The 13,427-nt window shown below is 47.8% G+C and overlaps 1 protein-coding gene across 1 annotated transcript in view; it reads right to left on the bottom strand.

Annotated features, from left to right (window-relative positions):
* Plb1 (phospholipase B1) overlaps positions 1–13,427 on the bottom strand; it is a 93,910-nt gene that overhangs the window by 35,732 nt on the left and 44,751 nt on the right. Inside the window, exons 22-34 of the mRNA XM_027424423.2 lie at positions 13,230–13,301; positions 12,572–12,610; positions 12,007–12,067; positions 11,149–11,207; positions 10,118–10,191; positions 6,118–6,161; positions 5,500–5,608; positions 4,609–4,660; positions 4,168–4,248; positions 3,595–3,660; positions 2,745–2,845; positions 845–926; positions 130–234 (exon numbers count right to left, since the gene is read on the bottom strand). Of these exons, the coding sequence (XP_027280224.2) occupies positions 130–234; positions 845–926; positions 2,745–2,845; positions 3,595–3,660; positions 4,168–4,248; positions 4,609–4,660; positions 5,500–5,608; positions 6,118–6,161; positions 10,118–10,191; positions 11,149–11,207; positions 12,007–12,067; positions 12,572–12,610; positions 13,230–13,301 (945 nt within the window). The remainder of the gene's footprint in view (positions 1–129; positions 235–844; positions 927–2,744; positions 2,846–3,594; positions 3,661–4,167; positions 4,249–4,608; positions 4,661–5,499; positions 5,609–6,117; positions 6,162–10,117; positions 10,192–11,148; positions 11,208–12,006; positions 12,068–12,571; positions 12,611–13,229; positions 13,302–13,427) is intronic.

Raw genomic sequence — 13,427 nt, forward strand, 5'->3', positions numbered from 1 at the left:
GTGCCCGCTAGCGTAGCATCTGCAGAGTTCTCTGTGTCCTTCCCATTCTCATTCATTCCTGCCTTGATGGCTCTCTTGCCAGATACCCATAGCAGTTCTTCCTCCAGAGCCTAAGGTGGGGGAGCGTACCTCTAGGATAGGGAGCCTGATGTTGAGGAAAAGGGGCTGCAACACCACAGTAAAGTCCTCCCGGGTATCGTAGCGGCCTGACTCAACCAGCTGGAGCATGCTACTCTGGGAACACACACACACAAACGGCAGCCTTTAGCACAGGGTAGGGTAAGGACAGCTGGCACACAGCATCCCTGTCCCCATCCCCTTAGACAAGGGAGCTGACTCAGCCTGATGCAAATGTTTTCGATAGCAAATCCCATTCAGAGTTTGGAAATGGGTGTATTGTTTTAGTTGTTGGTTTAAACCTGCCATCTCTAAAGGGCTGGCAGAAAGTGCCACAAACAAATAAGCAAAACCCAGAGAATACACTCCAGATTATGCCAGGCTCCTAGCCTGTAATCCCTTGTGTTCTGTCTGTGGGGACTGGTGTGAGAATGGGGGCCAGGGAAATGAGAAGAAGCTAGTCTCTAGTGTGGCTTCATGGAGCACCCCAAACCTCCTGACTAACAATGAGGTTTAACAACCCCCCTCCCAAAGGTGCCTCAGCCATACCAGTATCACCTGGATACCACTGGGATTTTTCTAGCCAAGGAAACTGAGACCCTCAGTCAGGTGGGGCAGAGGGAGGGGCCCAGGATGGTTGATATCTTGCTCCATAAATCCTTCATGCCTCCTCTGGGCTGTCATAGGAAGATCAGGGGAGGAGGACATGGGCTCTCCTCTACCTTACCTGGTAGGACTTGGTGAAGGTCTCCAACCTGGCCAGCTCAGGGGAATTCTCTCCAGGGGTCAGAACACAGTTGCACAGAACACTGTACAAAGAAAGGGGAGTGGCAAGAAGATTCATAGGTGAAGCTCCATTCAGGGACTGCTTCTGGCCACACAGAACTGGGGCAGGTAGCAAGGCTCACTCAAGCCTTGGATAGGGAGCACAAGTGCCTGGGGGTTCTGAGGCACCTGTCCTCTGTCTTGAAAATGTGACAGGGGTGGGGTGGGGGAATCTGCAGTTTGAGTCTACTTTATCAAGTACTAGAGTTGGACTTCAGAGGTTAGGCCTGTCCCATTCTGTAGAGTAAATGAATTTAGGCAATGAGAATGCAATGTTTAACTAGAAAAAAAATTAGCAATGCATGCTGGTATTGAAGCAGGTACACCAGGACTCTGATATTCATACGCTGAGACACCTCCTCTAATGCCATTCTAATGCCTTTTCTCTGATTATGAGTTAGCTTTATTCATATACACTTAGCATTAAGAGGAAAGTTAAAGACGGCCTCTGACATACGATAGAGGTCAGTTCCAATGAGCTCCTGTAAAGTTTATCATACTATCCGATGAAATTCATTTTCTGGGCTGGGGGTGACTCAAGGGTTAAAGTGCTTGCTGTAAGTGGGAGGGCCAGAGTTTGGATTCCCAGAACCCCCAGAAATTCCAGGGGTGGGGTGCAGCATCCCACCTGCAATTATAGCCTAGGGAAATGGGAGCAGGGGATTCCCAGAGCAAACTGGCTAGTGAGACGAGCCACATCAGTGAGCTCTGGGTTTGACTGAGACAACCTGCCTCGTTTAATGAGGTGGAAGAGCAGCCAAGGATGGGTCCTGGCATCAGCTTCAGGCCTTCACAGGCACATGCAAACGCACCCACACACGTGCGTCCCCCATACAAACATGCATATACACATGTGACCACACACCCTCAGAAAATGGAAAAAGAAAACCAATCATTTGTTATACATACCTACTAAATATTGCATCATGTTAGCCCCACATACTGCAGTGAGCTGACTGTTTCTCCTTTGGGGTGGGGGCCCTTTCTTGAGGTATTTCTTGGGGCTTCCAAGAGAGCATGGGACTATATATATACCCAGGCCAGGAAAAGGTTGTACTCTGTTTTCTCTTGAGTGCATGTGGCTTTTGTAGCATTATAAAGGTCAGAATCCTAAGGCAATGTCATCTGTATTTCTAATGCCTTCAGGACGGTGCCTGGGGCACAGTAAATTCTGTGATATTTATTTATTCTACACAGTGTTCTGCCTACATGTGAACCTGCATATCAGAAGAGGGCACCAGATCTCATTATAGATGGTTGTGAGTCACCATGTGGTTGCTGAGAATTGAACTCAGGACCTCTGGAAGAGCAGTCAGCTGCTCTCCAGTCCCTGTGAGATTTGTTAAGTCAATAGGTACATGAAGAGGTGTGAAGAATGGGGAATCACACACCTGGATACCGACCACCCAGTTACAGAAATGCTAACAGTCATCCTTTCCCTTCCCCCAACTCCTCTCTTCCAGACAAGGTGCCTGGGTTGGGTGTTCTGGCTCTTGCTCTCCATTGTAGTTTAGCCACACAAAAATACCATTCTGGGTCTCCCTTTTCAGTTTCGGCTACTCAGTTTCTCCAATAGTAGCCCCTATGGTTCTTGCTGTTGTAGAAGTTCCTGTCTGGCACCTGGGATAGGGTAAGGGACAGGATCAAAGCTCTCAACCTCCCAGGAGAGGATGGTGCTAGCACAAGTCCTTGCTTATAAACATCGAAGGACTAAGTTGCAGAGACCCTGGGGAGTCACTGCTGAATGGGCAGGCCAGACCAAGGCTTAGATCTCTTGGATGGAATGACCAGTGCCTGCCTACCTGGCCTGATGCACTGGGCACTTGTCTGGGTTCTTCAGGAACACTTGCCGTATGATACTGGGGTTCATGAAGTCCAAGAGGTTGACCAGGGCTCTGGGTACCTAAAGAGAAGGCTGCAGGTAAGACAGGGGCTCCTAGGGTTTGGATAGAGGCTCCCTTTTTAGACTTTGGGCCCATCTCTTGAGTTTAAAAGAGGAGTCTACACGGGACTACATCATGGAGTGCTGCAGGCCATGCAAGATACAAGGATACCAGCAGGTGGGATGTGCCCTGCACAGCTACAGAATAGACAGGGCCTCAAGGATGGGTCAATAAATACCAAGAGCTCAGCTCTCTCCAGCCATCATTCAGTGAGCCAAAGCTTCATGTGGTAGGCAACTTGTTTGCCAGGCCACTGGCTCCTGGCCAGTTTCTGCCAGCTTGACTTGGATCAACTTCTTCTGAGTAGACATGGGGACTCAGTTACCCAGCAGAGCATCTGATGGTTACAGTGTTGTTTCCATGGCATAGCAGAGGCAGCTTGTTGCTGCCCACAAGTTATCAGTGGGTTGGAAGAAGTGAGGCTGGGTATATATAGAGGCTTAATCAAGACACACTCTGTGTTCAAAATGCAATGCCAAGCCTGGGCACTGGCCAGCTGCTAACACCAAGGAATGTCCTGGAAAGATGCTAGTATACAGTGCCTTCCTTTCTTGATACCTGAGATCTCCGGAGCGCCTTCCAAATAGAATGGAAGGACTTGGGAATAAGACTGGAGACTCTGGAAAGAGACAGAGCCCATGCCTCTCCTCTCTCAACTATACCTCCACTATACTAGAGCTGTAACCAAGTTACAGAAGCCCTTACCCACCTCCCTATGCAGTATGTCCAGTGCATTGCGGAGATGGTCAAAAAAGTTGGCTGCAGAGTACCGATTCTGGAAAGACAAAGGGAAGGGGAAGGGGAAGGAAAGGGTTGGTTCCAGTGAGAGGGCAGAGGGGCAGGCATGGGATACCCTTCTGGTCCAGCCCCAAGGACTTGTAACCCTGCCACCACCATCTGTGAATACATCAGCATGTTAGAATCTGAGCTGAATGCCCGATGACTCATTGTTGTCAGGGGCAAGCTGATTAGAAGATTGGAACCACTGACCAGAGTGGAAAATGAAGAATGCTTTCCCAAAATGCTTGGGGGTTTCTTTAGAGAGTTGTAAAGAACTCTCTACATGCATGTGCTACCTGGCCCCTCACCACTTGGGACATGCAGTCAACCACAAAGTTGACCATAAGGAGCTCACGTGCATGAATGTGTGGGGTGCCTGAGTTATATGTACACATGTGCAATGTGATTGGAGTTAAATGCCCCCTGGGGTGAACTGTAGGGACCTCAGTCTCCAATGCCTAATGGTCAGGGTCTGGATCAGGCCCAGACCCTATGCAATTACCGAATCCGTGCAGAAGTCACACAAGTCACTGGCCCCGATCATGATGGTGATGACCTTCCAGTCGTGGAAGAAGTTCACTCTCTACATTAGGAGGGAAGAAAATGCTCACCATTTCCGACAAACTGTCACAGCTCTAGGAAATCCAGTCATCTCCTTGTGACTTCCTTGTCCACTTGAAATAACACAATCAGAACCTTGCAGCTGGTAGCATTTTAAAGGCTTTATTTATAGACCAGAATCTTAGCAACAGGAGGGACCAGCTGTCACCTTTCCACTACTGATATAACATCCTCTAGAAGGTCTCAGACAAGGGGGCTTTCCTACCTCTGAATGCTTCAAGCAGAAGGGCACTCACTGCTTTTCACAGCAGAGCATCCCATCTGGGGAAAGTTCCAGTGGGTTAGATAACTAACACTATCAGCAAACACCAGTCTGACTCACCTGATCATTCTTCATCTTCTGAACCAGAGTCTGGACTTGGCTTGCAAGGTTCCTGAGGAGAGATAGTCAGTCTTTCTGTTGAAATGTCTGTATTTGTCCTCTTACCCTATAGGGCCTACATACTACAGGCTTTTATAACACTCTGAGGTGCTGGTAGAAGCCTGAGCGATGGCATCATAGCACAATGGTGTCCTTGGGTAGGATAGTAAAATTGTATGTCACAGGCTACTGCAACTATAGAGCTCAGTAAACAGGTGTTGGGGCATGCCCACCAACTAGAGCTATGGGCTGAAACAATGGATGGGCCAAGAACTGTGGGGAGCAGGAGCTCCAGGCTTCTGGGGTCTCTAGAAGAATTAGTACACCTCCTTGAGAGACCATCCCAGGAGGCTAGGCAGCTCTGCCTCAGCAGCCCCCTGGATATATCCAGTTTGTTTTTTTTGTTAGGTCCATTCCAGGACTAGGGAGACAAAGAGAGGCTCCCTTAGGCTGGAAATCTTGACTTCCACACAGTAGGCCTTACCTGATCATATAGGGTAAGTGCTACCCATGATCCTCTGGGGAGATAGAATTTTTCTAGCAGCATTATGTTAGAGTGAGCTTCAAAAATTGGCAATATTGCTCAGTTAGTTCAACTCTTAGATGTCAAAGTGTGCGAAAGCCCAACCAAGGATCTGGGTGGCAATTAACTGGAGGGACACGACTCCTTCCCACATCCAAGGCCACCCTAAACTCCATGTGTTAACTTTGGTTACAGGGGGACAGGACAGAGCACCCTCAAAATCATTGCTGCAGATGGGTGAATTGCCCCTTTGTGGGTCTCTATGGGGATCTCTGAGGGACTGACTGCATGCTTCTGTTTCCCTCTCTGTAGACCCCCAAATGTCATACTCAGCTTTCGCCCTAGGAACAGCCTGGTTAAGGAATGCACTTGTAGAATTGACGTCACCGATGCCTAATGCGTAGCCTGTGAGGTTTCCATTAAATTCCCGTAGGATATCTGCAAGAGGAAAGGTAGACTCTAGGCACAGAACTCAAGACAGAAGACTAGGGTATCTTCTTCAGTACTAAAAAAGGTTCTAAGGTTCACCATGGGCTGTAACATCATTCTTTTGCAACCCTGGGAACATAAGACTGACAGAAACTAGGGCCTCTCGCTTGGAATGATGTGATGAGAAGCGAGACGAGGTAAGGTCGGAGTTTGTTGCAGAAGTATTTTTCTCTACTTGACTTACAACTTGGTGAAGGACCCAAATAGATTTGTCTTGGCATTTTTCGGGCCAAGTTGAAAAAGCTCAAGGCCTAGGGCATTTGGTGGTTTGCCCTAGGTCACCTCACAAGAATACAGAAACAGCAGGAATTGAACCCAGTTCTGCAGGCTCCATGTCCAATGCCCATTTCACCCCCTGAGGCTGACTTCTGGGGCCTCTTCCGCTTCAGGGCTAGTCCCTAAGGATGTGCTGTTTCCTTGAGCAGCCAGTCCTACTCAAGCCCTTGGTAGCTACTTACTGGGCAAGGTGGTCACATTCCCCAGGGACTCATCTCCACCAGCACTGTAAGGAGTGAGCAAGGCAGGGAAGGAGAAAAACCAAGTTAGTTTAAAAACTTCACCAAAGAGCAATCCTCAACTGTCCTTAGAATTTTGAAGGATCCTGATAACATTCGAGATTCACCAGTGGACTGTTTCCCCTCAGTCTAGGATTTGAAGGTAAAAGACTTTCCCTCTTTACCCACTTGAGTGGACAGCACTTAGCTGAGGACACTGAGTGCCCAGCATGCACTGTACTGTAGATCATGGTTCTTTCTCCTGTCCAAAGCTTAGGAGTTAGCTGTGGCCATCTCACTGTGACAGAGTAGAAAGCAGAGGGGCTGGGAGGTTAGTGGCTAAGGGTAACTAAGACCAAGCTTGAGCTGGAAACCTTGAGAACACAGATACGCTTTGTTTGCCCAGTATCAGGTAGATTCCAATGGAAGATTCCGAGGCTGGGAGCTTGCTGCCTTCCAATGCCCCATCTCATTTTATCTGGACTAACCTCAAAACACACTGTATGAGAGGTCATTTCCTTCCACAGGCTTAAAGGAGATACTTATTTCTATCTTAAAAAAAAGTCTAGCCAGGCATGGTGGCACACTCCTTTAATCAGGAGACAGAGGCAGGCAGATGTTTTTGAATTTGAGATCAACCTGGTCCAGGGCAGCCAGGACTGTTACAGAGAAATCCTGTCTCAAAAAACAAAAACAAAAACTGTCTGGTTTTCTTCTGTGCCCTTTTTCTCAGTTCCAGGATGTCATTCCAGGCCAGGGGAGTTTGAGAATACACGCTTAGCAGCTAGCCCTCTGGTAGCAACCTTTCAAGGATGGCCATAAGTCAAAGTCACTAGGATCTTCCCTCTACATCACTCAGTTTTCTCCCCCATGGCCCATCAATGTCTGGGGCTGGGATAATGGTTGGGCTTTTGTCACCACTAAAGTCTTTTCTAGCTTTACATGAAGGTGCTGCTTCTGAATCCTTTCTTCTCTGAGCCAAAGTTACTAAATTGGAGCATCTTACATTTGGAAGGAAATCAGAAATCCATATACTGTCCCATCTGTTGTGTTCTGCATATTTCCCTCAATAAACAAGAAAACAGATATAACCACATACATATCATGTATCTTCTACTTGCATTTCTTAAAGGTATCTTGGTACTTAAAAAAAGGGGGTGGTGGTGGCAGAGCAAGACCAACAGACATTCCCGGTGCCATTTTAGAATGGCACCAGGAGGAGAAAAGACAAGCACACAAATAAACACAGACAAGTCAAATATTTCAGTCACCATTTTGGTCAGAACTACAAAAACATGGAAGGAAACACTCATGTCAAAAGTGGTCTGCATCAGACTCTTCAGGAAATGTAATCTATGACACATCAACTCAATGGCTAGACTTCCTTCATCTGTTGCCACCAGTGTGCAGAAATGTACAGGAGATGCTTAGTGATGTGTGTTGAAAGTGTCAGAAATGTGAGGTTAAAGTCCTAACAAAAACAAAACTAAGATGTATTTTGCTTTGGTTCAAGTAAATTTTATTTTGGTCCATAGAATAATCCCAAACAAGCCAATGTATTTCTACCAAAGAAAAAGCTATATTCTAAAGAAAGCTTTCAGGTTGACTTACCGGTAAGCTAGCTGACAATGGCATCCATATGTGCACAGTCTCATAGGCTAAGTAAGGGACCTTGGAAACATCTATAGGTCCTGTTACAACCACCCATCCCCAAAGAATCCTGGGGCCCCTTCTTCCCTGTCTCTACAAGGTCTGGTTTTCCCACTGTTTCCTTGGAGGAAAAGGTCCTAGGTGCTTTCTTAATTTCCTGCAATCATCTCATTGCCTAGTATTTCCAATATAGAGGGCTCCAGAAAATTGTTTTTCTCTGATCAGTCTACTTCATGGACATTTCCCAGAGGTTAACAAGATATTTCAAAGAAAGAATATTCTAGAATTAAGGGAAACCCTGAATCAAACATAAGACATAAAGAGGTCTTCAATGCAGCCCTTCTCAGAGCCTTTACTATGTTGGCATGCGCATGAAGGAAATAGTAGGCAGTGTTTTACCACAAATACAAAGGAACTCCCCTTTTGGACAGCTTATATTCCATGGAACAATACCAAGAAACATCTGTCTGGTGGCTTATCACTGTCACTTAGACATTAACCTACAGCTTCCATTCTTAACACAGGTGCCCTTGGGAGGAGATATTTGACAGAAACAGGGTTTCTACTCAAAGTGACAACAGTCATTGGCCATGGGTCATTAGGATTAGAACTCGAAAGTTTAGGCATTTTATTCACAGGAAAGAACAGAGAGTGGCTGAACACTTGCACAGCTGTGCAAGAAGTCTCTTTGCAAGAAGCCTTACGGATCTGGATTGGGAGCTCCACTATCTCAACTACCTGCCAGGCTTCACCAGTCACTTCTGTTCCCAAGGGGTATTCCTCTGGATCGGACATGGACACTTGTGTGTGCTTTCCCTCACATAATGATGACGTCACTGCCTCCTTTAGCTGAGATGGAGAGCAGTTGCTGCAAACCAGGCCTCTTCTGAATGGCAGTAAGTCCTGTCCCGCCCCCTCTCCTTTTCTTTTCCCTCATAGCTTCAGTAGCAATCGAGAAGAGTGCTGAGTAAGAAGGCTCTGTTTTGTTCCAGGTAGCCCACTAGAGACCACTGACCTGGCTGAAGACATGTAGCTACATGGGGGCTCTGAGCTGAAAGGCTGTTGCCCAGTTCTGAGAGGGGAGATTGCTCTCATGTTGAGGGTGCATTGGAACTTCTCGGTGGGTGATTAGCAGCTCTGGGATCCCGCCTCTCTCTGTTACCTTGTGAAACAGGTCTCTCTGGGGCTTTCCTAGGCTATGATCACCCCACCTCATCTCCTATCACTTTCTTAGACAGGATCCTTGAAATGAATGCACCCCAAAAAAGGAAGTATTTTGTTTCTGAGCAGCCAACTGCTCATTAATGCTCTGCCCTCTTGTGGCAGGCTTTGGTTTCCCAGCTGAGCCCGTAACTGCTCACTGATTACTTTGAAATATGCCCAACCTCAGACTTTATTAGGAAAGAAATGTAACACAGCCGACACTCAATTGCTCACCTGACATCCCGAGCCTGAGCTCCTCTCTACATCTGAATCTGGGTGCCCTTTCTCACCCCTTCACTTGTGACATGCTGGGTACCACTATCTCTGGGAAGCCTTTCCCACCCTGTGGCACTCAGGAAGCTTTAATTTCTAAAGAACACTACCAGGTGATTATGCAGCTGACACTCAGACATCCATTCAGCTCTTAATCCTGTGCCAGCACACAGGAGTTGCTCAGGAATGCCCACTGATTGCAACTTGCATCCATTATTTCCTCCGGAAGTGAGTATTGGTTCTTGGCAGTTTTCTGTATAGATGCGTACATATATATGGAGAGGTGTGATGACAAAATGACACGAATACATACATGAAGTGAAGACACAAACACAGTAGCATCAACGTACGAACACAGACATGCAAATTGGCAGGTGGAGACTCAAGGATTTGGTGCTTTTCGGGAACATTTCATGTTGGATTTGCTGACTCAGGAGTTTGGAAAGAACCTTGATTTACTTTTTCTGCATAATTTAAAAATAAAAGGATCATTAACAGCAAAATTATGCTCTCCATTCAGTCAATGTTCATACTTTGCAGAAATATATAGCTGTTCCTCTGAAAGCCCCTTCTAGACCTGGTCCTTGCTTTTTGAGATTTGTGCATTTATAGGAGCTGAGCCCATATCCCAGCCAGTGCACACCGGCAATTCCAGCAGCTGGGAGGTAGAGAGAGGAGGGCTAGAAGCCCAGGTCATCTCCCCTTACATAATTAGTTCAAGCCCAATCCAGATTCCCTGAGGCTCTTGCAACAAAAGAAAAATGCACAAAACCAAAAAGGTAACAAAACAGCAATCAGGCTGAGCTCTGGGGAAGAGGAGGTCAAAGATTAACATTACCCGTATGACAGTCCTCGATACTGTGTGCTGATATCGGAGAGGTCACCTTCTTGGGAGCCGATTCCATTGCCAGCCTTTGAGAACATCAAATTCCACAAGAAAATAAATGAGTCACAGAGAAAAGGGATCTGTGGACAAGGGTTCTGAAGACGTGGCCCCCAGTGCACTCATGGAAGCAAGAAAGGCACAAAGATTGGAAGTGAAGGGATACACCCTGTGACCCTCCTTCCCAGCTATACCTTCTTTCACTATGGCATGCCTTTCCACACAACAGGTTTGGGGCCCAATTGGGATCACAGCTGTAAAGACTGGAAAACTTACAAGTGCTTTACAAATGGGAGTGATGTCAATAATATTACCAGCAAAAACCACACACGTCTTTACGGACGTGGCATAGTGCTTAGGGTAGAGCCACTGTGACGGGGAGATTTCCAGTAAAAATCCCTCATTTCTCCTTTTTTTCCTTTAGAACCCCCAGGAAGGCATTTCTAAAGCCCTAGCTGTGCTGTCAGAAGGTGGTGTCCTGGGATGGCAGCACAGCCCAGTGTAGAAAGTGAGGAGCAGGGCTTCATCCACCACTGAAGGATAGAGTTGCCTTCTGTGTCGATGCGGAGGAAACAGATGGGGGTGGGGAGTCTGGGCTGCTCAAAAGGGAGGGAGGATAGCACCCACACAGGCATCAGTTGGAGAATTTTGAGTACAAATGACATATTTTTTGCATATGTCAAAAAGTGGTTTTAGGTGTTCAAAACCTCTGACAACTGAGAATATATTCAGTTCATTCCTGAAAAAAAGTTGTTTTTTTTCCCCCTGCACACCTACTTGATAAAGCAGTTATAAAAATAAAATTGTTGCCATTCTCCTGGGCAGATAGAGCCAGGGCAGAAGAGCAAGAGATTGTAGAAGATGGGAGTGCAGGCTTTAGAGTTAGGAGGGCAAGGACTTGGAATGGCCTCACCACACCCATTGCCCACTCTCACCGCCCTCCCATGCCATGCCCATTCCCACTCCCAGGGCTCAAAAGTCCTTACAGTCAGAGAGTCTCCCAGAGCTGCCACAACTTTGATGTCTGCAGGCCTCAGGGCATGCACTGAAAAAAATGAGTGGACATGGTTGAGTCCAGGAAGGGAGCTGCACACACACTCTAGGGCTTCTGTTTCATGCCAACACTCAGAACAAGACCCCACGTGTGCTTAGGCCATGTAGAGCTGGGGAGCCCAAACTGTTGGCAGAAGTTCCATACAAGTGCTTCCTCATAAGAGACAAACAGTTTTCAGGCTTTCATTGGGCTAGAAGATGGAGAAACAGATGAAAGGGATACTGCAAGGCACCACACAGGAATGGAGGGGAAGATGAGGCAGAATCCACGTTAGTGTCCAACCAGACAGACATGGCCCAAGATAGCCTGTTCAGAACTGGGTTCTAGATTTCCACAAGAATCTAACAAATAGTCATGACAGACCTTCCCCTAGCCTCAAGTCCTTTCTGAGGAGCCCAGAGAACTTTCTAGACCCTTCCTCAGGCAGAGCTTGAGGACACATTTCCACAGAGCTTTCTGTTTAATGGGACTCCCTGGCATCATCTACCTCTGGACTTCAGCACCATGCAGGGCTAGGTTAACTGAAGGCAAGCTCCTGTGTCTTCTGTGTGTCCCTGATTAGATCAAGAAAGCAGGATGGGAAACAGCTCCTGGCCCAGAATGCATTGGGGCTTGCCCAGCATGAAACTGCCAAAGGCCAGAGCTGGGCAGGGAGTCCCTTCCCCTGGCTAGGAAGAAAGCATTGGTCAGAACTGTGTTGAGTGGTTACCATGAGCAGCTTTAGAGATTACTCACAGGTATGTGAGCCTTTGTGCAGGGGTCTTGGATCCCAGTGGTCACAGGAGCTTACCTGAGGTTGGTGGTGAGGCAGAAGGGGCTCTGTCCTTGCATAATGTCCAGGTTCCATAATCCTAAATGCAAAGAGCCAATCCCAGACTCTTAGGGTTAAGGGGGCAGTGACCAGAGAAGTGGGGTAGGCATCAGGCTCACTCAGCAGGCTTGAAAAAAACAGAGCCCTGGGTCCTGTACATCGGGAGGGGCCTCCAGGGGCACTGGAAGATGCCACCTGAGGTGATTCCGAATATCAGCCAAGCTGGGATCTGTTCATCTAACTCTACCTCTCTTTCATCCAGGGCAAAGACTTGGGGCCATCAAAAATGACCCACCCCACCCTCTGCCCATTCCTTTCTCAGTGAAAGGGGTGGCTAGCTTCATTCTGTCTTGGTGGGGCTGCAGTTTGATTGACATGGAGTTTATACTGCTCCCCACCCACTGGAAGATGTGGGTGGAGAGATGATTTCATGAAAGGGTACGAACCATCTTGTACTTTCTATCAGGAGTTCTCCCCATCTTCCCATCAGCAGGGGCTGCCCACCCCATTGCCTGGTGAACCAAAGGGAGACTTAGGTAGATACCTGGTTGCTGTTCTTGTAGGTGCTCAGAAATTGCAAGGTCTGTGGGAAGAGAGGAGTGAACAATGGCAGGTTCACACCAGCCTTGTCATGCCCTTTCCCAGCCTTCCCAGGCCACAATTAGCACTTAGACCCTTCCAGAAAGGCTGACCGCCATGTGCTGCCATCCAAGATGCAGCAGGGCCTTCTGCACAACCCGAACCCAGCCCCAAGACTCAGACTGAACTCCTAAGTAGCTCCCAGGAATGCCTATGTACTCGTTCCCACACTCAGACTATCAGCTGCCGGTGTTGGGTCTCCTTTCTCCACCCTGCCCCTTCCCAACAGTGTGCCTTGCCACCCGACACTCACTTTGCTCAGAGTCTTTCCTGGGTAAGCAAGATCTCTCCATTTGTAACTCCCTTCCCATGCAAGCCCTGGCCCAGTAGCTCCCAATGAGAAGCCAGAGACCCTTTTGGGGGACCCAGAGGAATTCACAGGGCCAAGGGACAAACTCCAAGAATCTGACAATTTGTGAGTGGAACCTGGGGTCCTATCCTGCTTTTTCTCACTGGCTAAGATCTGCTGTTCTAGCTCCAGCTTCCATTTTAACTCCCTACCCTTCACTACTCTCCTGTCTATATAGTCAGAGGGTATTTATTGCCCAGACAGCCCACTATACCTGGTTCGGACACAGGATAGGGATCTTGTTTTCAAAATCATATTGTCTTGTCTTGTGGCCAACAGGTTCCAGCTAAACAGAGAAGCAAGGAGATGGGGAATGTGGACCAGGTGGACCAGGTAGACTGGTGAAGATGTGGGGTGGGGGTGGAGGGCAGGATGAGGGGAGAGGCAGGCAACTGGACTGGGAGGGAGGGTT

The sequence above is a fragment of the Cricetulus griseus genome, chromosome 7, assembly GCF_003668045.3.
Source record: "Cricetulus griseus strain 17A/GY chromosome 7, alternate assembly CriGri-PICRH-1.0, whole genome shotgun sequence".
Taxonomy (NCBI): domain Eukaryota; kingdom Metazoa; phylum Chordata; class Mammalia; order Rodentia; family Cricetidae; genus Cricetulus; species Cricetulus griseus.